This window comes from Aptenodytes patagonicus, chromosome 13 (assembly GCF_965638725.1).
Source record: "Aptenodytes patagonicus chromosome 13, bAptPat1.pri.cur, whole genome shotgun sequence".
Classification (NCBI taxonomy): Eukaryota; Metazoa; Chordata; class Aves; order Sphenisciformes; family Spheniscidae; genus Aptenodytes; species Aptenodytes patagonicus.
Genome location: NC_134961.1, coordinates 292653 through 318201, shown reverse-complemented (window position 1 = coordinate 318201; position 25549 = coordinate 292653). Strand labels below are relative to the sequence as shown.

General features: G+C 55.2%; 2 protein-coding genes across 2 annotated transcripts; both read right to left on the bottom strand.

Annotated features, from left to right (window-relative positions):
* Positions 1-351: 351 nt before the first annotated feature.
* Positions 352-3618, bottom strand: MRPL28 (mitochondrial ribosomal protein L28). Its single transcript, XM_076351092.1, has 5 exons — positions 3327-3618; positions 2984-3136; positions 2481-2615; positions 1722-1808; positions 352-760 (listed from the first exon to the last, which is right to left on the bottom strand). The coding sequence occupies exons 1-5, from the start codon at positions 3612-3614 to the stop codon at positions 683-685; spliced, it is 741 nt and encodes a 246-aa protein (XP_076207207.1). The 5' UTR covers positions 3615-3618; the 3' UTR covers positions 352-682.
* Positions 3619-3848: 230 nt separating this feature from the next.
* Positions 3849-21166, bottom strand: PGAP6 (post-GPI attachment to proteins 6). Its single transcript, XM_076351163.1, has 13 exons — positions 21070-21166; positions 16793-16970; positions 14984-15191; positions 14764-14897; positions 14117-14382; positions 12550-12878; positions 11705-11798; positions 11015-11138; positions 10178-10314; positions 7903-8081; positions 7258-7404; positions 6755-6871; positions 3849-6240 (listed from the first exon to the last, which is right to left on the bottom strand). Exons 1-13 carry the CDS (start codon positions 21164-21166, stop codon positions 5944-5946), a joined length of 2307 nt encoding a protein of 768 aa, XP_076207278.1. The 3' UTR covers positions 3849-5943.
* Between the last annotated feature and the right edge of the window lie 4383 nt (positions 21167-25549).

Here is a 25549-nt window from a genome sequence, read left to right as displayed (position 1 = left end):
GTACGCAGCGCTGTCCACTAGCACGTAATTCTGGTAAGTGCTTTTCCGTCCCTCGTTGCCAGACAGGAGCAAAGGCTCGAACATCCACTTCAGCTACGTTTTTACAAAATAAAAGATTTTAAAACCGCCAGCTTCAAACAGAAAGAGTGCTGGAACCCAAGGGGTTCGAGTGAGCTGTACGGCCAGCGGCCGCGGCTGGGGAGCTCAGCCCCACCTGCTGGCAGGCACCGCTTGAGGCAGGGCTTGGGGGTCGTGCTTTCAGGGCACGGTCGCCTCTGCTGCAGAAGGCTGGGGACTGATCTAAGTTACACCACCATGTCTCACAGTCCCTGCTATAACACACTAACGAGCTACGAACACCAGAGAAAAGTTTACTGATATTCCCAAAACGCGTATTTCATCTGACATCGCAATCAAGCTCTCAACAGCAGCCAACTACTTTTACAGGCAGAAGAACCACATTAAGTCAGTCTTACAAGAACGCTTTCAGAGGCCACAGGACAGAAATTCTTTCCTCAGTCCTCACTGAATTTAGGCTGTCATTAGACTTTGATAACTGCAACGTGCTCCTGGGCACGCTCTTCATGTGGCCCCTTCCACACACCGTGGTTCAGACAGAAGACCCACTGAACCCTACAGCTTGATCTGCAGCAGGGGTTTTGCTCTGAAGGTTTCTTTCCTTCTACTGCTTCTGCAGTGCCCGTTCTTTCAGTTGGTTGACGAGCTCTTCAGCATACACCTTAAAGAGAGGGACAGGGTCCTGAAACAAAGCAGAGGATAAACCACTTAAAAGGAGTGAACCACTTAAAACCAGTGAACCTGCTGAACAGCAGCAAGGGGTGAAGTCTAATGGAGAGCCCAGGGAGCCAGTGCTGCGGGAGTGTTAACAGTTAAAACCAGAGGAAGATGGGCCAGGTTTTTTTTCAGTGGCTGAACAAGACAACCTGCTGTGCTACTCCCCCAGACACAGCTGCTGCTCAGCTCTGTAACCCTGCCCCGAAGATGACAGGCACCTGTGCGGGACATTCACCAGCTTTCCCAGTTCTGCCTGCATTCGAGAATCAGCAGCAGCTCTCAGGCATCCCTTTCCTTCTAAAAGTGCTTGCCTCCCTCCTCACGTTGCCCTAAATCAGAGCTGTACTGAAGCATGTTGGGTGAACATACTCCTTGAAGAAGCTGGACCCCACAGGGTTCATGGCCCAGCACCGCCTCACGCAGTCAGTGCTCCTGACCTTTCCATCCCTGCTGCAGCCGCAACAGGAGCCAACAGCTCTGGGGGAAACGTCACCGAGGGACCCCACCACCCCAGGAAGCCCTTCTGCCCCCGCAGCTCCCTGGTGCACCCTCCTCTGCATATTGCTTCTAACAAGCCAGCTGCAGCGACAGAGAGCCACAAACTGAGCGAGCCCTGAGCTTGTGGATGCATGTCCCAAAGCACAACTAGTACAGCAGAAGGCAACCAAAGGCAAAGATGTACGCGCAACGGGGCAGGAGTTACGAGCCAGCCCCCTAAATATCTCTCCCCCTGAACGGGGGATCTGGTTTTACAACGTGCTTTAACTCAGCCCCATGTTTTGGGCACCCAAATTTAACGGGGCTCACGTTGGCTGTTCAGGAGTTTCGGAGCACCACTTCTACCGCCCCGGAGTGAGAGACAAGCTGGACGCGCAGCCTGATGCAGCTAAGACACCTCGGTGCTAAGCACTGCCTCAGGAACTCACCTTTTTTTCCAGAAGCCTCTGTTTTTCTATTGCTTCTTCTAAACTCAAGCCAACCCATTCAGCTTCCTCTTCTGGGATCGCAAATTCCTGTGATAAAAGAAGGAGCAGGTGGTAGTGTCTTTCCAGGTGACTAAGACGCAAATCCTCTCTATGCCCAACCCAAACACGCGATCCAGTAGGAATGTTACCACGGACAAATCTTAAAACGCTGTTCCCTCATTTCTGGCAACCAAAGTCCACTTCCCTTCTCTCCTTTTCCCTTTGTGCGGGTCCTGCTTCCTCTGATCAGCTGCGTCCGCTGCTGTGCCTCTCCTTTGTGTAGTTCTGGGGCTGTTTCTCAGCACAACTCCACGGACCGTGGATGCTGGCGGTGTTTCTATGCTGGCAACCATCACCAGCTGCACAAAACTAAACCGCACACAGGCAGTCTGGGCTCCTCCCTGCAGCGTCAGTACAAATTCTCGCCGCTGCCGGCAGTGCCAGCTCCTACCGGTGCTTACTGCAGACCCTCACTGAGCTCGATCACAGCAAAAACACAGGCTTTTGTCTTCCTAAACCATCAGGACCAAAATTAGCAGCCCACAGAGAGACGAGAAAATCCTGACAAACAACGTTTAGATCTTCTCTGCCCATACCCTTAACCCCGAAGGCAGGAGCAGTAGCACTGGGGTTGCTGGGGCGATTAGGGCGTTATCGGTCTGGACAACCAGCAAACATCACTGCAGACACCAGGGCAGGAGCTGCAGGTCAGGCACCCACCTGGTACTTGTTGTAGATCGCCTCTCTTCTGGCTGGATCATCGGGATGCAGTTTAGGATCCCGCCGTGCAAGTCGCAGCAGCATCGTTCGCTTCAAATCCATCCCGAGCTTCGAGCACATATCAGCTTTTGGAGTCTGGAGGAATAAAGTCCGATGTTAAATTCCGCCAAGAGACGGGCTGCTAGGGAACACGCAAGTCTATCAGCGCGTAGGCAACACCGGCAGCTTGTCCGCACGCTCTAGAGGCTCTCGGGACACACGCTACGAAAGGGGAAAGTTCCCCTGGGTTTGTTCTGGAGCTAATTTGATCACGGTGCTGATCTTTAACGCCAAGGGCTCCAACCAAGGGGGTTCTAAAGGCTGAAAGCTCTAGACCCGCACTAATACATCAACAGCAGCAGATGCCTGCAAGCCCCTGAGCAACGGCGGCGTGGGGGCAGACCTGCCTCGCCCAGGCTGCCGCACAGCGAGTCCCGCCAGCCCCGCCGGGCGCGGGGCCTTACCTTGAGGATGTAGAAGTCAAAGCCGTAGGCCTCGTCGATGAGGTCCAGCGTCCGCATGGTGACGGTGATGGTCAGCGTGGCGTCGAGGATCTCGCTGTAGAACTGCCGCTCGAAGAGCTGCGGCTTCCACGTCTTGGGCAGCCTGGTGGAGAGCTGGGCAGAGCCCGGCGGTCAGGGCCCGCGGACGCTGCCTTCCCCGGGGCCGAGGCTGCACCAGGGGCCGGCTGGGCCGCCCAAGCCACGGCCCCGCGCCGCGGGGGGGGGGGAAGGCGGCGGCCGCCGCCAGCAGGCCCTGGACGCCCGGGGCTCCCCCGGCCGGGCACCGCCGGCCCGGAGCGCTCACCTTGTCGTTGCGCGCATATCGGAAGCCGCGGATCCAGCCCTCGCCGCCCCAGAGCCCCTCGTGGGCGGCGGGCGGCAGGTACACCGGCACCGGCACGTCCTGCACGCGCTCCCGCTCCCCGGTGCGCGGGTTCCGCCGGTAGCGCACGCCCAGCGGCCGCCAGTGCACGGGCGTGGGCGGCGTGTCGTCCTGCAGCGCCGCCAGGTAGTGCTGCGGCAGCCGCGCGCAGATGCCCTCCCGCAGCCGCAGGGCGGGCCAGAGCCGCGGCGCGTACCGGTGCAGCGGCATCGCCCTCCCGCCGCCGCCGCCGCCGCCCGCTTCCGCTCCCAGCGGCCACCGCGGCCGGAAACGGGGCCGCAGCCGCCTCCCACCGGCTGGCGCCGACGGGCCCGCAGGGGAGACGACGGCGGCCGGCAGGGGCCGCGCCGCGCCCGCGTTTCGCCCGCAGCCTGCGGCGGCCCGGCACCGGCTGCTCCTGCCCCGACCCCCTCGGTGTCGGCTCCAGCCACCACTATTTGCCCTCAAATACCATTACCTTTATTAAATTATAAAACTGTAAGCTTTAAAATTTACCGTATAAAATAATCACAGGTATTAACAGCAAAGAAGAAGAAAAAAAAAAAACCAACCTTTTCTTTCCCAGACACAGGAATTCGCTCCGATTTTACCCAAAATAATTAACACCCCCGCCCCAGGCACCTAACGCAACCTCGAGCCAGGGCCAACAGTGACCGGGGGGGCCCAAAAGCAGAATTTCAACAATCAAACACAAAATAAACAATCACGTTAGCGGGATTTCTCCCCCCAAAGCTTCTCCTGCTTCGCAGCGCGGAAGCCCCTGAAGGAAAAGGCCCGAGGAGGAATTATTGCTTTCTCCGGTAACTGGCAGCAGCCAGGCCGGCCCGGCAGCCTGGCGCGGACGGCAGGGCTGTGAAGGAGCGGCGGTCGCCTGCCACAGCGCCGGGGCTGCGACGCCGCTGTGCAAACCGAGAGGGGTGGGGGGGAAAAAAAGTGCCTAAAAGTGATAAAAGCTCGCGGAAGCCCCGAGGACCCCACGTTCCCCGCTCCCGCCGTGCTGCCGGTGTCGTGGATGGCAGCAGCAAAAGGAAAGGCCGGGGACGGGGGGGACGGGGGGACGATACCGCTGGGTGCGGGCGAGTGCCCTTCGCCCGTCCTGCCTCTGCTTAAAAAGTGGGAGTTTGCAGAGGAAGGGGAGGGAGAGGGATAAAGTGCAGAGCTGAGCAGAAGGCTGGGCGCTTTTCAAAGCGAAGAAATAACCCCGTTTCCTATAAACTAGGAGACGAATCCTTCATTACCAGCTCTTTCCAAAGCCACCTGAGGAGGGCCTCCGTGGACGGGCTCCCAGCAGCACACACCAGACTGACCACAGCTGGAATAAACCAGCAAGGAACGATGTATTTGAGCCCTTATCTGTAGAATAAGGATGGGCAAAGACAACTTTCCTGGTTGCCACATTTCTGCCCTTGCTTTCTGATGCCTGCGTGCCCTGTAGTAAGGCTAAGGCGAGACAGATGCTGCAAAGGAGACCGTAGCCATCCAGGGAGCCCGTGGCGATGCTCCTGCCTGGGGCGGGACACTGCCTGCGGCCTTAGACCAGCCGCGACTCCGCAGCACATCCAGCCTCCGAGGCACAGCAGGCTGGAGGAGCGGGGGGTGCGCAGTTCGGACGCCATCCTGGACCACCTACGCTGCCCAGGCAGAGCCACGCACGTGCCGAACCCACGAAAGGGAGGAAGACGGTGAATACCTGAACATTGAGAGAGGAAGAGGACACTGCAGCAGCCCGGCTCCTTCCAGATGAGCTGAGAGGGCTAAAATTAAACTTAGACTAAACCCTGCACTGCTGTGGGTTTCACAGCTCTGGGCGAGATGCTGCTGCTGCCTCTTGCACGTCCCCACACGGGGTTTTTTTCACATTCCTGCCAAGTCTGATCCTGAATCCAGGGCCCAAGTCCCAGCCTCATTCTTGCTCCCCCAGAATCAGGACTAGTTAAGAGCAGCACCGCCTGTTTCACGGGGAGAGAGGCTCCAGACCCCCGTGGAGACGGCGGCCAAGGGCCCAGTGCACGCCGAGATCAGCTCCCTCCCGCCCCATCAGCACCAAGGGCACGTGGCAGCATTTGCCCCCCAGATCAGAAGAAACCCGTTCTTCTCTTGGGTTCAAATGCTGATTGCAGGATGGCAGGGGAAATCCCCGTCCCACAGCCCTCTGCTAGGTCAGGGTGTGCAGGGAAGAACCCAGCAGCCAAAGCCCTGGCTCCAGCTCAGCGTGGGCTAAGCCCAAGCCTCATGGATGCAGCAGGAGGGGAGGAAGGATTGGCGATTTCCCCCAGGGCCATGGGGAGGTGGGGGACAGGCTATTACTTGATCTAGAACCATGAAGAGCCTGCCCCATCCCAGCAGAAAAGCAGAGGTGGCCTCAAACTTGCCTTCACAAGACAAGCCCACCATCTTCATCTTTAAACCTGGTCCATACTGCGCTCTCCCGGCCAGTGAATGAGCACGTAAGAGGATTGCCGACGTGCGAGAGAGGGGCAGCCCAGGTGAAGAGCAACCTCAGCAGCCCTCCACCTCTGCCACCGGGAGCCGAGCAGTTTCAGGTCACAGCATAGAGCTCCTCACGGTCGTTCTGGCAGATCTGATAGCGACAAGTGAGCTTCTGTGACCAGGCCCAGGGCTTCTTACGCTTGTCCCGAGGAGGAAGCAGGAAAGCAACGCTGCAAGCCACCAGCACGTGCCAGATGCTGTGGGTATAGTAATAGTTCTCATTGGTTTCCATGAATGCATATACTGAGATGGCGATGAAAGCCAAGGTGATCCCTGGGAGGAGGTAGAAAACCCAGCGCTTCCACGAGGAGGGGTAGCAGTGTCTGCGCTTCACTCCGTGGTAAACCTGGAGGTGTGAGAGCACAGAAGGGTTAAGCAGCCAACCAGAAGCTTAGGCAGGGGGACACAGGCAGCGCTGCCTGACCCAGGAGCATCTGCCAACCTCACAGCAAGAGGCTGTGCCTGCTGCCCCTGAGAAAGTCAGCCTCCCCCCTTCTCGGGCCTATCTCTTGTGTGCAAGAGTCCCTACCCAGCCGTGGCACCAAAGCCCAGCACAGATGCCATAGCTCCTGCCCAGGGCACGGGCAACAGCCGGCTGTTCTGGGACAACACTCCAGCCGCAGGCGTGCGCTCAACTGGAGCTGCAGCAGCTGGACTGTGCTGAGACCCGTAACCGGGAGATTTCTCAGCTACTGGAGGGATGGAAGGCGAATCCCTCACCCTGCCCTCCCTCCACCTGGGCTTTTCAAGGAGATCAAGCCCTCCTTGTGGATGGGCTGGAGCCTGGGGTCTGCTCTGCCACGATCGTTCTCCGGATGGGAGCTAAGGGCAGCACATCCTGCCTGGCTGTCCGTACTTACCCACGCTGCGATCATGATGACGAGGGCAAAGAGGCAGGGACCCATCATGTTCCACACCCCTCTGCGGTCCAGCTGCAGGGACATGGCAATTAACAGGGTCCCCAAGACGAAAAGGACCTGGGAATGAGACACCACCACTGTTGTTAGCAGCTCATCTGCTGCCAGAGCACAGCCAGCCATGCCAGCGGCAGGGAGAACCTCACCTCCTGGCCACCCAGCCCTGCACGCGTGCAGGACTCGGGAGCAGCACCTTCAGAAGGAAAAGCCAGAGGACCCACAAACCTTTCCCACAAATCTCAGTCCCTTCAGGCCCAACAAGCATGCAGGCTCACGATCCAAACTCCTGGGACAAAACAACCCACCGGTTTAAAAATCAGGGTGGCATCGGGTGACAAACAGGCTTTGTCATCAGGCCGGGCTGTGTCATTAAAATACAGCCGTGAGAGGGCTCAGCATGGTCACCCCAGGACTGGCCCTGCCGCGCGGGGTTACCTGACACTCACGTATTTCAGGATCTTCTTCACCCGGGACATGCACAGGATCGTCACCCAGATGGACACCACAGAGCCCAAAAAGTCACAGTACTGTAGTGTGTCGTAGTCCATGATGCACATCACTGCGACGCCTGGCTGGTCACACGCATGGTAGAACTAGAGCCGGGGACAAAAGCAAAGGCTAGCATGAATCCAGCAGCAGCACACGGCTTTCTGGGAAGGAGAGGCAGGAGAAGGCTCAGCCCATGGTAGCCACGATCCCTGCTGGTAGTGCCTCCAGGAAGCTCCACCAAACCACTGTGGCATTACAGAAAGCAGATGAGAGCAGCCATCAACCTGCACCCTCCCAACAGCAGCCGAGAGCTCCTAGGACAGCACCCTTCAAGTACGCAATGCTCCAAGCCCATCTCAGCTCCCTGGGGTCCCACCCCCAAATATGAGCACCTGCAGCATGGGTGGAAGAGCCCAGTGAAAATAACACTCCTGCCAAGCTCTGAAGAGGCAGGACATGTCCACGGAGGTGCTTGTCCAACGATCGTAGAAGCTCCTTGTGGAGCTCCAGGATGGACTGCTCCACCAAGGACTTCAGTCCGACGCAGCATCCTCAATGCTCAGGGGAAGCTGGCGGGGAACCCGACAAAAGGCAACCCCTACCGTGGAGAAGAACATGGTGTAGGTGTAGACGGAGGCCTCCACCAGGTAGTAGCGATAAACAGCAACCACTATTGCCGGCAGGAACATGAGGTTGCTCAGGGTAAGCAGGAGGGTGGCCAGGTTCTGCGCACTGACAGACTGGGCCTTGGTATCATCCGTGCAGCTCCACCCGCCCCAACCTGCAGAGCAGAGAGGCTTGTGTGGATCTTGCATGCCCTCCCTTGTCCTCCCGCAGCACCCAGCAGCAGCCTAGGACTTCTCAGAAGAAGCAATCGCACCCCAGAACTACCTCCTGGCCTCCTCTCCCTTGCTCCATCAGCCACTCGCACTCCTGTTCTCAGGATGGTCTCGTTACTCATCGCATGCTCTGCTGTGGAAAGTCTTGGGGAAGCCCAGCAGAGCCCCGTGTCTGCTCCGAGGACATCCCCCAGGTTGTTCCCACGTAGCAGGGACCATTCTATGAACAGTATGGGTGTGTCCAGGCTGGTACTTTTCATCCCTACAGTAACTCAACACACAGGCTGCTTGTGGGTGATACATTAAGCTTTTGAGGCTCAGCTGCTTCAGATGATGGTGTAAGCTGGGTGCAAGATCCCTAGAGATCCCAGGAACGAGGGTGGAGAACGATCCACAACATCGAGGAAGCCATTGGGCTCCTGTTCTACCTCCTGTCACAGCAGGGCAGACTGCAAAGCCAGCTCAGGTTGCTCTGAGTGTTGCCCAACTGAGTTTTGAAGATCTCCAAGGATGGAGACCTGGATACTGTGCAAAGCTGAACAACTCTGATGGGGGGAAATTTGTCTTCTTCGATTTAGCTGGAAGTTTCCTCGTTGCAGCCTGTGTCTGTGGCCTCTTGCCCTTTCCCAGTGCTCCCCCAGAAGAGCCCGGCTCCAGGGTCCCTGTAACCCCCGTGGGCAGTGGAAGGTGCGATTCAATCCCCCTCCAACTCCTCTTCTCCAGGGTGACCAAACCCACTGCCTCAGCCCAGGGTGACATCCAGGTCTGCGCAGGGCAGGTGGGAGTGAAAACTTCCTAGAGGACAGCGCATGCTCGAGGCTTGACACGGGGCTCAATTCTCAGCCTGCTGATGCGATACTAAGGACTGAGCTGAGACAGTCTTCTACAAAAACAAACCTGCCTTTTTATCTTTCTTTTTTTTTTTTTTTAATTTTAATTATTTTAATTCAAGATTAGGATGCCCATGCCCTTCTTTTGGGGAAAGGAGGTCAGTCACAGGGCAGCCTGGGTACGTGCAGGCACTCCACAGACAAGAAGAAGAGTTAAAAGTAGCATCCATCCCATTACAGTGCCACTAGAAACCAAGCCAGCAGCTCTGCCCCTTCTGCCGGCTCCCTGCCAGGCAGAGCCCAGGGAGGCTGCTCTCTCCGGTTTATTTCTGGGTCACGAATATGCAGATGGGGCATTTTGCTCCAAGTGATTCAGCAGAAAGCTGTCCTCAGCCTGGTTCCCCAGTTCCCCTGGGGTGCTCTGTGCTTCCCAGAACCTGGCACCCCTCGCGGAAATTCGGATGCTGTTCTTCATCTCCCTCCTCGCCCATCATCGGCACTGCAGCAGACAGCAGGGACGTCCTGGCTCAGGCCCAAAGCAGCAGTGAACCACATTTTGCCTTGTCCTTCTGCTGAGAACAGGTACACGTACCCACCCAAGCACAGCAGAGCTATCATCTTCCCCACACCACCGACTCCCGCCCAGTCTTCTCATCCTATTAAGATAATTAGCAGCTGACACAGATGTTCCTCCTCCAGGGGCACCTCTGAGTCTAAGGGCTGGCCTGTGTGCTGGCTCTTGGCAGGAGACAGAGCACCATGGCAAAGCACAGACAGGGACTGCAGCCTGGCCTCATCGCCAGGACCCTATGTAACAAACTGCCCTGAAAGGCACAGGCTCTGACGGACCTTCAGGCAGCCCTGCTGGCACCCTGACCTCTTTGGGGATGCTCAGAAGCACCTCTCCAAGCCCTGGGAGTCTCCAAGCTGGAAGCGAAACGACCACTGAGCAGAAAGCTGTCCTCAGCCTGATTCCCCATTTCCCCTGGGGTGCTCTGTGCTTCCCAGAATGCAGCACCCCTCGGAGAAGTCAGGATGCTCTCAAGAGGCCACCACGGGTGCCGAGGGCTCCCTGGGCAGGCGCTGCGGCCTCAGGCTGTTCCTGGCAGCCACGGCAGACCCCAGGCTGCCCGACCCAAACACCGCCACCGAAAAATGTCGCCTCCCGTTGGGAAGGATGGCAAAGCTTTCTAGGAAAATGCACTCACCAGCCTTGCAGCTGCAGCCAGCGTAGAGGTAGCCATGTCTTCTTAGGAGGCTGCACTGTCCGTACGGCCCACAGTCATTGAAGCAGGGGGTGAGGTATGCGAAGACAGTCACTTTGGCTTCTGCGGCATTACATTCACTGCAAGGAGAGCAGGTTGCGTTGGTACCCCAGTCGTTCGGGGCAGCCTTGTGCCCAGGGAGCACTCCGCTCCGGAAGGTCAGGCCACGCTCGTGCATGCAAGCTCCCCGCTATTTCAGGATCTGCTCCATCTCTCCCAAGAGCTAGGAGCAGCGTCGGCTCCCTCTCCACTCAGACTGCCAAACTGATGCGCAGGTGGGAGTCAGTTCTCCCCAGACGCCCATAGCAGACCCTGGTACCCAGGCCCAGCATCGCCAGCACTGTTTTACAGCATGCGCTCGGCCCCTTACGCAAGGAACCAGCAGGAAGGCAAACCGCAGGACTATGGGCACAACTGCCTGCATTTCAGAGACCCCTCGAAGGAGTAACAGCAGCATTTTCATTTACCAATTTATCACCTCAAAATCCACCTGGGTAAGGGGAAGCTCATCCAGGCAGGCTCTGCCACCCGCAGTCTGCATGAGACATGCCAGCTCAGCACCAGACAAGCTGCTTGGGTGCTCACAAGAGAGCAAACCAGTACTGCCACCCGCCTCCTTCCCCCTCTGTAGCCACGGCTTCACCCCTACCAGGTGAGATGAGCCCACGGCACAGCAGTGAGGACAGGGGTTCGGTTTTGCTCACGCTAGTCAAGGGCAGCAGGACGCAGAGGCAGAGTGCTCTGAACCGTCCCCAAGGTGGGATGACACACCAGACTCACCCCTGGCCCTTCGGGCAGATAAGCTGCAGGGAGAGGAACCAGTCATCCGTCTGTGGGTACAGGACAATCAGCATCGCTTCCACAGAGGACGCGCTCATGCTCAGAGGGTAGCCCTGGAAAAAAGCTTAAAGAAAAGAGGGTGCTGTGATGGGCCAGGACCAGGGGAGAAGGGCCCGTAGCAATCCCAGGCTGAGACCAGTTGCACAGGAATCACATGCTCCTGTGGCTCCTTGCTCCCGTCCTCAGGAGGCACCAGGGGGGATGGAGCGGAGCCTTGCTCCCCAGACCTTTGTCTTTTCTTTCATCTCAGCTCTTGGTACCTGCCTAGACAGCACAGGGGACCTGGAACAGCCTGTTTGCTTGGCTAGTCCTCCAGTGCAGAGCTCAGCTTCTCTGCACACCAGCAATGCCTTGACCATCCCCAAACCTCCTGCCGATGAGGCTGGAAGAGCCCCAGCTGGTAACCAGACCTTCCTTTGGTGGAGGCTAACTCCCGGTGCCAGACAAGCATCTGCACCCCAACATCCCTGGGCATATGCCAGCACAAAGACGTCAGGAGGGCTTGTGCCCAAATCAGCTTCCCTGGGACACCCCACAAAGTCCTGAGTCAGTTAACAGCTCATGAGGTCTAAAAGCAAAGCCCTCAGATAGCGTAGCTGAGCTGGTAGCAGGTGCCAGCGTCTCTCATACCTGTGCTGCAGTTCTGTGTGGCATTGAGGGACAGCACCGGTGAAGCAGCACTCACACACGCTACCACGGTGGCATTGGCCAGGCTCACGGATGTCTGTGCAAACAGAGCAGTGTCCCACGTCAGAGCGCCCCGATGCCACCCCCCTGCACAATTCATCTCCCACGCTGCCCACAGTACACGGGAGCAGCAGGTGACAATAAATGCTGCAGATCAAGGTCACCCATCAATCCAGCAGCTCTTTCCGGGCAAACCCGTGTTCACCTCACCCTGCACTGCCACCGTGTTACATGCTGGCTGAAAGGCAAGAAAGCCTCCCAGGGGACTGTACGGGTGGAACTGCCCCAAAGCTGGGACACTCGCACATCGCTTCAGCACGAGCACAGGGTGGCAGAAGTCAGAGGCAGCAGGACATCAGGGCTGAGCCCTGCTCCAGCCCTCAGGAAGTTTCATAGAATTTCAGGGGGCTGGATTTTGGGGTGTCACTGAAGGAGCCTGGGAATCACCAACTTGGGCAGGAACATCCCTGGGTTTCCCTGCTCAGTCTCCTCTCCTGGTGGCAAGGCGCCAGGCTCCCATGGAGAAGATGGCATTGCAGCTGCTTTCCATTTCGTCTCCTCTGCGTCACTGCCACCACATGCCAGCAAGCTGTGGCATTTGAATTGGAGCTGGCAGGGGGGACATGCTGGGAGCAGCTAAAACAGGCTCAGAGTGTTTTGTGACAACAAAAAGAAAGAGAAATAGTCCCACTGGCATCTACGGTCCCTGGAGTTTGCTGACAAACCAGCCCAGGAGCAGGGCCAGAGCCCCGCAAAGGGGAGACAATCCCATCAGTCAGCACCCGCACCTTGTTAAGCAGGAGACTGACCACGAGGGAACCCCCGCTGTCCATGCCAGTGTTCAGGTTGAGGAGGAGGAGGGTCGGGGAGAGGGAGTTCACGGGCACGCTGGGACCATTCAAGAGCCTGTAGCGCACAGACACCACATCCAGGTCCTCACGAATGACGGGCTGGTTCTGCAGACAGAAGCTCCTCTGGTCGGATGCATTGCGTGAAGCCTCTCCGGTAGACAGTGTGGAGCTCCCTGCTGCTCCTGCGCTACCTGGTCTGGGACCAGTTTGGCTCTGATTTAGGCTGCTGAAGTTAAAGAATGAACTGGTACTTCCTGGTCTGCAAGCTGTAAAGCAAAAAAGGAGAGGAATCAGCACAGCCAGGACTAGCACCTCATCCAGGCAGGGCCCCAGCAGCTCCAGACCTTCAAGTGATAGCACAAACTGGGGGTATTTCAGCTGGATCATGCACTGCAGTATTGGCTACAGCCCCTGAAAGGCACCATCTTTGCAGGGGGAACTCTAGCATCAGCATCCACAAGCTGGGACGCTGATGGAAGCCAGGCAGCGGTACAGTGGGTGGAAGCACCCTGGAGCTGCAGGGAAAGGGAGGGGGAACAGAAGAAGGGATAACGCACAGCATCATAACACATCAACGTACCCAGGGAGTATTCACTAGCCAGTGGCAGAGCACAGCACTTAGCTGTCCCATAATCACAGGCTGCATAAAAGTCTCTACCAGTTCCCCAGACGCGAGCAGACAAGGCTAAGCAGAAGAGAGAAGCTAACCCAATGTAGCTACAGGCACAAACCATCACGTCATAGCAGAGGGAGCTGAATGTGACACTTGGAGTCCCGCTGCTGAAGCCTGTCCATCGCTCCCAGAGACTTTAGTGCTCCCCTCTAACACCTCGGCTGCCAGTGCCAGGCCCTCCAGCACATGGGATGAGGCTCTGCTTTGAGGAGGGGATGGTAGAACTCCCAGCAGAAGAAAACTTTAAAAATGTACCTAGTTGGTGAGCTTCCAAGAGTCAAACAGGGATTGTGGTCATGTAATAAGAGGATGCAAAGGTGCCTATCACAGCCACAAGGACCTTGTGACCTCCTGAGTCACAAGATGTCACCTGAAATGGTGACATCCCCTCACTACAACCCAAGACATTACCCCAAGTAAACCTCTGTGAGATGGTTTCCTGTCTGTAGCCTGCTTATGGCCAATCGATAGTCAACATATCATTACAGACTGGTGCATCTACCCAAGACTATTCTCCCCATCAGATTTTAAGCCGGCCACTGCTTCCCAAACAGCCTTTGGAAAAGATCATCGCGTCAGAGACCCTGAACTTTTCAGGCATTTCCAAAACAGGCAGCTCCAGGGAGTATCCCTCTTGGGTGAACACTGGAGCTTTCATTTTTGACCCCAAAGCAACCACTAGGTCTCAGCCCCCCAAGGTTACGCCCAGGCAACCAGCATGCTGGGGAACGCAGGCCACTACAGCCAGCCACCCAAAGGCCCAAGAGAGACACAGTAGACACAAAGTTCTCTCTGGTCCTTCCCATAGGGCTAGAGAAAGTGGAAGCCCACCTGTGAAAGCAGCCAGCATCTCCACCGACACACTGGCATTGGCAGCGCCGAGACTCTCCACCATGATCTGCAGCCATTTCTCCCAGGGGGGCGAGTCCAGGGCCAGGCTGCAGTTTACGTTCCCCGTGCAGGTGACGATCTTCTGGAAGGACTGGGGCAGCGTGATGGAGCCCAGCACTACCCGCATGGTGCACGCTTTCTGCTCACTTGTCACGCATCTTCGCAGCTCAAACTGCATCCTGGCAGCATGCTTGGGAACGAAGACCCTGCAGGAGGAGGGACCAGCAGCTTGCAGAGCTTGTACTCTCAGCACAAGCCAGCCACAACCCACCGCAGTCCCTGGAGCTCTGTGGCGAGAACTAGATGGCCCTGGTTGGTGTTGTGAAAATCCTTCCCAAGGAAAGCGTCCCAAAGAACTAAAATTCCCACAGCTGGACCTCTAAGACCACCTGGGAAGATTCGGAGAAGGCTGCTCATGTGCTCCCCGTGCAAACCCTACCACTGCTGCAGGGAGCTCGGCAAACAGGCTTGGGGACTCCCCAGCTCCAGCCCCCCGTGGGAACAACAGCGGCCTCCCCTAAAGAGCACCCATGGGAAATCCCACCCCCCCACAGCCCCCAGTCTTTCCAGCCATGGCTCTCACTCACTTAACGTGCAGTGGCTTAGCAGGCGAGACGACGGTTTGTGGCGTAGCAACACCAGGCTCCAGAACAGGCATATCAGTGAGTCTGAGCACAAACATATCTGCCTGGAACATATAGGGGCATGGAGTGGAGAAACCCTGCAGGAGGGGAGAGCAGAGGGGTCAGCTGTGGCGAGAGACACTGGGCAGAGTACGATGGGCGAGACACTCACCAGGACCCTCACCTTCACTTCAATCCTGCCAGCAGCCTCAGGGAGATGGGCAGCAATGAACCAGTCTCCGGCAGCAGGGGTGGTGACGTTCACAAAGGTGGTGTTTTGCACAGCACTGCTCAGAGTGATGCTTATGTTATAGGAAGGACGGACAGTCGCATTTGCAGGAAAATGAGTCCCCAGTGGATTAATTACAGGAGGGGCTCCGTAGCGAAAGTGCCTGCGAGAGAAACCAGAATGCAAATAAATCGAGGGATGTAAAGACACCAGCAAGATAAACTGGGATACAAACTCATCAGTGGACACCAGCTTGGCCTGGATCGGAGAGGGAGCAGGCTGGAAAACCTCCACATTTTCAAGTGGGCCACAAGAGGCATCATTTTCATCTGGTGAGGACTGGCTGCTATTAGCTTATCTGGATTTATTTAGAGATTGGTTTAACTTGGCTGCTTATTAAGATAAGGATTTACATGGTTCCATCAAGCCTGAAAGCAAATTTCCACAACGCTTTCTAAGGTTAAGCCCCAGCTGCAAGGCTACTCCTTTTTTTATAATCATGACCAAATTTCCCATATAGGCTAAATCGTCAAAGAGCTTTCATTTTATAGCTACGATCTGCATCTACCCTATTTCCTCTTTTAGGAGGGCGGGCAGACAGACTAAAAAGATGCTTACCAAGGAAGGTCCATGTGACCGTCTTCAGTACACCAGCACTTCTGCTTTCCAGATAAGCAGCCCAACGTTCAAAGTAGCAGAAAAGCAGGCAGCTAAGTAATACGTCAGATATTTATTTGGGCAGCCAATTTGGCATTTAATTTCCTTGCTTTTGGACAGCGCTGCAACAGAACAACGGACCCAACAGGTCCAGCAAGTAAACATGACAGGTGATGTGTTATTAACCTGTTTGAGCTTAGCTGGGCTGGTCTTCGTTTCTTAGGGTATCGTTTAGCTGCTGCCTTGTCCCTCACGTCCCCAAACTATTGGAAACCTTTCTGGGAAGCAGAAAGTAGGAAGATCATCTGTTCCAGGCTGCTCTGGAGCAACCAAGAGCACCGGTCTGTGCCCAGGACAGACCGGAGAAGCACAAGCCAAGCAGCAAACTTCAGTCACTGCCAAGACCTCTGTGGAGTGGGTGCCAGAGACCCACGTGTCTCTAAGGACACAACCTGCCCAGGAAACCTGGGACCCTCCCAAGATACAGCTCAAAGTCTTGCCCCGTCTGCAAGTTTTTGACCTCAAATCCCCCAACAGCTCAAGTACTGCTTTAAGTTACATTTCCTTCACTGGCATTGAGTTTGCAATCTTCTCATGCTTTTGTGTCTGCAGGACTCAGCATTCGTCTCCTCCCTCTGCTCCACACACAGCCTGCATCCCTCACAAAAAGCGTCCCCAGCCTCTTCAGTTCCTCTGTACAGGGGAATTTGTCCGTCTCCAGTTGGTTTGAGTCTCTCAAGCCCCTTGCAGTTCTGCCACATCCTTTGGTACCGTGCATAGGACCCTGCCAGGCACAGAAAGGTCCAGGAGCACCTTTGCTCATGAGCAGCAACACCAGCCTCACTGTCAAGCTCTCCAGTGTTTCTAAGGTGTCTCTTAGACATCATGTCTGAGAGACAGCCCCAGATCCACTGGTAAGGTGAACACGAAATGGTCCTACAGGTTTAAACACAGATTTAGTGCTAGTACATTAAGAAATTACGGCTGCTGCAACCAGGGAACAGATGCCCAGCCTCCTACAACCAACCAACCACAGCCACGAGCAGCAAGGACAAGAGAAGGACAGGAAGCCCACGTGAGCAAGCACTGGCACAGGGACATACATACACTGTGATCTCCATGTTGGTGCACTCAGGTCCTTTCCCTCGGGACGCTTGCAGGAGCCAGCGAAGCAGCACAGTGTCTTCTGGCACACGGAAGTGGAAGAGCTTGGCGTTCCCATACCAGCTGTAGAAGGACAGCTTCTGTGCACTCTGAGAGAAGTACTCGGAGACATACAGGGAGTCTGAAAGGGAGAGAGCACAGCAGTCGCTGGGGTGGCTGCTGGGGGCAGGCTGCAGGGCTACAGAAGCACACAGGAGTTTTAAGGTTGCTGGAGAGGAGCCCTTTGCGTCCCTGATTTCTCATCCCAGTCCCACTAGATTACGTGGTGATCCACGTTGTTCCTCCAGCCAGAACCGCCCACACCCCTGCTACGAAACCGTCATCCGGAGCCAGGAAACACTAAAAGATGCCTTAACCATGCTCTGCGAGATGTGATCTGAAGATGACAGATCACCGGAGACACTGAGGAGGAAAAGGTCAGGAGGAAAAGTTGATGACACAAGAAAAGGCCATGGAGTAGGCAGCAGCAAACCCTGGGGCAAACAGTGCAGAGCAGATGGGTGCAGGTAGCGCAGGGGTGCTCCAGGCCCCAGCTGCAGTTTATCGTGCCAAGAGGCAAGAGCTGTGCCCTTGTCTGTCTCTGCTGAGCGCACGGGCTGATGTTATCAGTCTTACCCAGCTCAGGACACACGTACTGCGCAACACGCTGCCTTCTTGTGACACGCAACGTGACGAAAATTCATGTGCTGCAAACCTAACTCTGCTTTCAGACGTACCTTCCAAAGTCTACAGGTTTTCCTATCCGGAAGAAAGGCTGCTGGCATAGCGAGAACAGCCCTAGGGTAGGCTGAAAGGTCATGCAAGAGGACAACAGCTATTCAGTCAAAGTGCCATCAGGACTAACTAGATCCTCCATCCATCCCTCTGCCCAGCTATGCCTACAGATCACCCCCAGCCTGCTGATGATTTCACCTGCAAAATTATACATTAGTGTTATTATCAACAAGAAACCAGCCAGACTGCAACTCGGGGATGGAAAAGAAACATCACACCAGGGTTGAGAAGGGGACAAAACTGCACAGAGACAGCAGAGCCAAGGCCATGCTGCCCATCCGAAAACAAGGTTCATAACATTCAGCAAGGGGGTGGAAGAAAATGTCTTCACATCTCTGCCGAGTCCTCCCAGATGCTCCTTTTCTACTCTGGAATTCCCTGGAGTGGGGAGAAACTGTGGCACCTTTCAAACACAGATTCCTCATTTCTATCAGAGAATAAAGCAGCAACTATGGTTTAACTTGCCTTCCTCCAACGCTACACAGGGTCATACTGGAAACGCAGAGGACCCAACTGAGTTTAAGAAAGATGCCAAAGAGGAAAACAGTCCTCAGGCAGGACCAGAACCTTAGGATGTACGTCATGCCAAGAGGAACCTAATCCTAGGAGGAACTACGATTCATGCCCCAAAGCAGGACGCATGCCGGCCTGCACCCACGGCACTGCAAAGAGACAGGAACGGTAATCATGGGTTTAATTCCCTGGCAAATTACCAAGCCAAAGCCTCCGGGCACCCTGCAAATCCAACAGAGAAAGGAGGAAACAGGAAAGCAAGAAATACCAGCCATGCAAGCCAACCGGAGGATTTGCTCGTGGAGGAAGAGCGTGGCCGCCTCGCCTCGCCGTAGGGGCTGCCCTGGCTGCACGCCCACAGGGTCCAGCCAAGGGAGCAGCGCTTGCAGCACCTTAATGCACGGGGCCAGGCGAGGTCACGGGGGGGGGGTGGGGTGGGGTGGGGTGGTGAGCCCGGGTCAGGACAGCGAGAAGTCCACAGCACATAGGCAGAGCTGTCCAGCTGCGGTCCCCACGCCAGGGTTACGCTGCTCTCTAGGCCAGCAAGGAGCAGAGACCACAAAAGGGGCTTTTCAAGCAAACGCTCCCTGGCTGCAACGCCAGCGCAGTGCGTGGGCTATTAACAGACAAGAGCTGGCTGTGATCCCCTACAAGCCCAGCCATATTTCATGCACAGGAGCTACAGAAGGGAGCAGTCTTTAATCAGCGGTGTCTATACCCCCAGCTGCCCTCTGCATGCACACAGCATGTTGGTTTCTGGAAGTCCATAGAGATGTTTGGGCACAGGACAAGGGTAGGCAGGGACACAAAGCGTGATCAGAGCTGGGAGAGCCCCGGCCCTGCTCAACGCAACATCAGACAACCTGCATGGGGATAAGCCCTCCTGCCTTGATGCAAGTGCTCCAACCCCACCAGCTGCCAGGCTCTGCACGGCCAACAGCCACAGTCACCACCCGTCCAGCATGTCCTCACAAAGCTGAAGCACGATTTGTGTGGTTTTTGGGGAGGAGAGGGCAGGCAGGCTGCAAAATGAAAAACTCAAGCAGTCAGCGGTGCTATTTATTAAGGACTGGTCAATTATACGGAGCGAGCTCAAGCGCAGTAACAGGCCGAGGGCAGGTAGGCAGACCTGCCCTGCCCAGGCGCTGCCTGCGACCAGGTTAGCAGCAGCTGTGGCTGTACCAACAAAACGCCAGCGTGGACAAAGCCCACTCACAAACAGCTTCTGGCGGCTCACGGGCTTCGCTGTGCTGGCACCCGAGAGCTGCACCAGGGAGCGGGTAAGCTGACTCCCAGAGCACGCTCTGCCTGGGCTGACAAGGAAATACCACAAGCAGACTGAATATCAGCAGAGAAAAGCCAGAAAGACAGGTCACCTCACGTGAGGCATGTGCTCCGGCAGCCCATTTGCATCCAGAGAGCGTACTCTAGTATTTGCTGCGCCCTGTACGTGTCTGTCCCCATCTATTCAGTATGCTCTGCACCAGCACGGCAACACCTGGAAAGTCCCACTCGACTGTCCCATGATGTAAAACAAGCCTTTAAACTGAGCAATGGAGCTGTCAAATGGATGTTGTTTCCATCCTCTCCCATAAGCACATTTCAAACACATTATGCAAAATCCAAAAGGGTTTTTAAGACAAGAAACAAAATGCAGTGGAATCACAGATGCAGAGAGGAGACACGTTATTTGAATTTCAGAATAAAGAGCCACCTGCGACAGCTTGGGTTTGTTCGTCCAAAGATGATCTCATGGTAGTTTTAGGAATTGATACCTTGACTGCTGGTTTCAGGGCTTCCCATCAAAAGGACGAAGCCCTCATTTCAAAGCAGATACTATGTAAAGCTATGTAGACGGTGATAAATCTGACTCTGGACAAGACACGGCTAAAGGGCAAGGTGTTTGGCCATTTATAATGTAACAGAAACCCTATTCCTTTAGCCCGGGTCACAAATCCATCTTTAAATGTTCCAGAAAGAGGACCCCTCGCTCCTCTAGGGAGGCACCGATCTTCACCGGCTCCCAGACTGAGCCCTGCAGGGGCATTCCCCCAGCTGGCGGGACTGGCGCCAAGACAAACCAACCACCACACCTCGAGCGCAGGGTAGCTCTCCGGGGCTGGGAACCCAGCTAGCAGGATGCCAGCGGAGGGTGGGCCTGGGGCAAAAGGCCATCTTCACTCAGCAAGCGAGGAAGCGATAACCACCATCAACAGCGGATAGCCACCGCTGGCACAAGCCTACCTCCGCGACGGGGTGAAGCAGGGAAACAACCTCACCTCCCCAAATCTTTCCACCCCCGCACCCGCTGGCTGACCCTCTGGAGGGGGAGGCATGGTCCCTGGGGACCCCAGACTCCCAGCACCACCACCAAGAGCAGCCCACCACTCTGCCAAAACCCCGCTCCCCCCCAGCTGCCTTGATGCCTTTACTGGAAGTAAAGTAACCTGAAAACAAAGCAAAACCAAGCAAAACAACCACCGCCGCCGCCAAGACAGCAGAAACCCCTCTAGGTCCCAGCCTGACCTCTCGCTGCTCTGCAGCGCCCGACACAAGCACTGCTCCACCGGGGACGGTTTACGGAGCCCCCGAGCACCCAAATCACTCGGGAAATCACGAAGCCGCCTCAAAGCCGCCCCTGGCAGGAGCTGCGGGACTCAGACCAGCTCCCGGGGCTGCGCGGCAGACAAGTGCCCGCTCACTTTAACGTAACCCGGTTGGTTTCCCACCGGCGCCTCTGCCCCCCGGGACCCTCGCCGCCCCACGGGCGAGCAGTGATGCCCGCCAACCCGGCTCCTCTGCCAGACGTGCCCCTCCGTCCCAGCCCCGTCCCCCGCGGAGCATCCCCCAACTGCCTCCGAGCACCCCCGCGGAGCATCCCCAACCTGCTCCCGACCCCCCCCCCCCCGCCGCCATCCCCGGCCGGCACTCACCGGGGCCGGTGCGGTTGCCGCGGCCGGCGGGGAGCGCCAGGAGCTGCAGCAGGAGCAGGAGCAGCAGCCGCAGCGGCGGGCCGGCTCCCCGCGCCATGGCCGCCCGGCGCTATCCCGGCATCGCCGCCCGCCGCCCGCCCCGCAGCGCCATCGCCGCCGCCTCCGCCCGCTTCCGCCGGCCCGCCCCGCCCCGGCCCGCCCCCGGCGGAACCACCGCCCCCGCCGCCACCGGGGGAAGCGCTGGGACGGGCCCGGGGACAGCCGGTCTCGGGGGCGCAGCCCTGGGACTCCCGGGATGAAGCGGGGACCTGGGGGTGCCCGCAGACCGGGGGAGACCTGGGGGGCTCGGGGACGAGCCTGGGGCTTGTGGGGTGCCCAGATCCTGAGGGAGCCCCAGCACCGACCTGGGGACCCCCCTATCCTGGAGACCCCCGTGATCCTGGGGCAGTCCTGGGGCCCTGTCAGCACCCCAAGACCCCGGATAACCCCAGGAAGCCCTATGACACAGAGACATCAGGTGGTCCTGGTGTCCCCCTAGCACCCCGATACCCCAGGAGGTCCCTGAGAGCCCCAGGAGAGTGACCTTGGGGGGGGGGGGGCTCAAAACCCCAGGAGCATCCTGGACCCTCGGGAGAGTGCCCTGGGAAAAAGGGGGGTGGTGGTGGGGGTGCTGGAACCAGGGTGCTGCCGCCGGAGACGGTCACCCCGTGGGTTTGCTTCTCAGTGACACGAAGAGAAAGTGAGATGGGAATTGAAGATCAGTTTAACCTGAAATCACAAACACCAACATGCCTTGGTTGTAAACAGACAGTAGCTGCCCGCTGTACCCTAGCTCAGAACTGAAATTGTTGGGGGGGCTCAGCCCTTCAATCTTTCGTCCCTAGAAAGTCTGATTGCCTTCTCAGCTCTCACGTATCTGCCGTGTTCGTAGGACTCACAGGAGATGTGGCTTCCACAGGTCAACTCATTCTCTGATTTTCTGATTGTCTCCAAAAGAGTCAAGGATCTTTCCTCTTATGTGCCTTTTCTTTGGGACACCTTCTGATGTGTTTGTGTTCTCCAAGAGAATAACACAGTCTGGGCACAGTCTCGGAGTCCTTGCTCAGGCAAAAATCCCACCACTTGCTTATGGGTCAGCTCGGTTGAGGACTTCAGACCTGCTTTCAGTCAGCCACAATCTCCCTGAAGATGGACTTACTAGTTCAGGAGCTCAAAATCTTGGCTTCTTGCTCTCACAGGCCTGATATACTTGTGGTGAGTTTATTAGGTATGGGAAGGAAATCCCCTAGGGAAGAGCCAGACATTTTTTAGGGGCTCTGACATCACTGAAAGCCCAGTCAGAGCAGCTTATGTGATCAATAGCTAGCAATGCCCTCATCTAATTTATGAGAAGACTTCCTTGAAGTTAGCCCAGCTTGAGCTTGAGCACATAAAGCGTGGGATTGGAAGGGACTTTTCTTCTATCTCCCAGCCTAGATTTGTTCAGTGCCTGTTCATTTCCATTTGTCCCTGTGTAATACTATCCTTGGACGTTCAGAGCTCTCCTTCTGGAATGTGTCCTGCCTAACGGTAGCATTAGCTTCCCCCACATCTTTTTGCTGGGCATGAGGATATCGTCCCCTTTCTGCTATGTTGACCCTTGAGGCCATGCAAGTATCCTGTAATATCCTGATCCTCCTTTATTGTGACACTAGCCACATCTTTTTTTTTAATATTTTGGCCATTAATAAAAATTCCAAGGCCAGATCCAAGGTCAGATTCCATCAGTAATTTCCCTCCAGCCCAATAAATCCCCTTCAACACTCCTGTTACCATTTCCCTATTTTCTTGAGTTCTATCTTACAATTCTTCCACGTTTCTTCCATATTTTCTTCAGTCTAAATCACATGGTCCCAGCGCCACATGATGCTGCTGTAACACATCTCATGACTTACAACAAAGCCTATGACTGAGCTTTGAGATCTTGACCCACAGCTTGATGGATTTATCTGTTCTTACTTCACTCATGCATATTGCGAACATCAATCAAAGCCTTCTTTAATGGCTAGTCCTCCTCTCAATTTTTCATAGTCTGCTTATTATTCCTAATATCCTTTTGATATTAGGAAATCACACTCCAGTTAGGTATTACACTCTTTCCCTCTTGTTTTTCCTGCTTCTTTTGGATATAAAGTAATTTTACAATGTTTTCCCTAAGGAATGGCAAGCCTCTTCCATATTAGCTTTGAGTTCTCCCAGTTGATTTTGCTGTTGCTCAGAAATTGTTCTTCTGAAAGAAGAACAAACCAACCCTTCTATTCTCATTCTATATTAATTTAGCCTCCAACTCCACTTTAAAGGTATCAGCTCGTCATCAATCAATCCTTATGAATTACTTTCCTGCAATGCTGTCTCTACGTATAGTTATTTTCCTCTTAAAGGACAAAAAATGAGATTCAAAGTCAAAGATCTGAGAGATCTGAGCATAAATCAAACTCACCTAACCTAATGCAGAATCAGATCCACATTACAATACCTGTTTTCTCACAGCTTGGGTCCCTTAGACTTGCTCCTGTTCCCCAAGAAAAGCATTCCAGTGTTCACTGTAACTGTTTGGGGTGGTGGATGCTGTAGGACATGTCACCTCCAGATTGACAGCTGCTCCAAACACATGAGGACACTAAAATGTTGTCATCGGCTTAGCAACTCTGTGGGTTGCTCCTTTCCCCTTTGGCTACACAGCCTTGCAATCTCAGAAGAAGGGGTGAGTTTGAACCAGGCCAGGTCTGCCTTTCGCTGCAGAGATGGAGTTGGAGCTGAAGTTGGAGCTGAAGCTTCCTCCACTTCCACAGGCAGTGCCGCAAGTGGACACATGCAGCCACCCATGGATCACCATGACCTGCAGCCAGGCAGAAGATCCAGCTGCAGAGATATCTGCCTCCTCTTGTGGTGGCAACAAAAATCGCAAGGTTTAGAAAACCCCTGGTGAGCTTCTGTCTACGCTGAAATCTGAGGGACCGTGGCTATGCTGGGGCCAGGGCTTCTGCCTGGCTTGGTGACACACTTGACTGAATATAGTGCAGGTGGCTGTGTAATGGTTAGGGCTCACATCTGCTTCTTGCTCTTCAGTCGATGAGTCCTCAAGTGCAGCCCCTCCTCAGGAAGTCAGACACAAGTGGAAGACCCTGTTCTGGAGAGTGCATTACCTACAGTGTTTCAAACAGGCCTGGGGAGAAATCTGGACTATGTACTGAAAATATCCCTGTTTGAAGCTACGATCTGGAAAAATAAATAATGGTGACCTGTCCAAATTGAATCTATGGAGCTTTAACAATGCTGACCCATGAATTTTGATAAATACACTTCTACTATTAATAAAGGCACTCAGCTGCTCAACCACTGAAGGAGGTATAAAAGCTTTCTGGCTGAGCAGCTGCAATGCACATTTTGCTGTATTGCTTTCCATAAATCCATAGCTGGGATCCTCTTGGCCATGTGCAAAGGTCTCTGGAGAGCACAGAGGTGGCACAGTCTGCTCCCGTATCTCTGTCTGGTCCTGGTACAAGGAGTAAAAAGGCGGCGTTGGCTGGAAAACCCTGTGTTTTAACCATCTCCAGCTAGGTCCTCGTTGAGTTGTGTCTACCTCGCAGCTCGTTGCCTACTTGAAGTCACCGTGACAGGGGATCTGGAAAGGAAGAGTGTAATGAAGAACTGTGTCCCAGGAATACGGACCACAAATCTGCTGTTAGAGTTGCACACTTTAGCTTTTGACAGAAACGTCAGGTGACTGCAGGAGACTGGTGAGAGGCTATTTGACGCAGTCCGTGGAGCTTTGCTATATGCAGCTTTCAGTGTTGTTCACAAATGGAAAAACAGGATGTCAATCATTTCAGTGTAGATAAATAAGGTGACACAGATTGGGAAACATGATCTAAAACAGAGGAGGTTGAACTTAAACTGGCTATTACAGCAGGAAAAAGATGCTGGAGTCCTCACTGACGGTTCACCAAAATCGTAGCCTTGATGTGCAGCAAAAAGCCGGCAAAATGTGGTGATGTCATCAGGAAGGACTTGGGCTCTCAAAACAAGAGAAGAAGGCATCTTTTGCCTGCTGTGCACCCACATCTGTGCAGTTCTGGCCTCTGAATCTAAGGACGTAGTGGACTTAGAGTCCTGAGCAGAGCAACTGAGATGATCAAGGGGATGGGGCAGCTGCAGTATGAGGAGGTCCTGGGAAGGCTGGGATTTTTCCCTGGAGAAGGGGGAGCAGAAGGGGCCAACTCTACAAAATCATAAAGTGAACGTGGACTTGGTGCTGATCAGATTCTGCATGACTAGAATTAGAGGCCATCGATGAGTCTGGTAGATTGGTTTAAAATGGATAAAAAGGACTTTATACAGGGCAGGGGGGAGAATGAACTTCTGGAACTTGCTGCCACAGGAGGTTGTGGAAACAAATAGGATCAGCAGGTTTATAAAAGGTATAGCAAATTCATGAGCA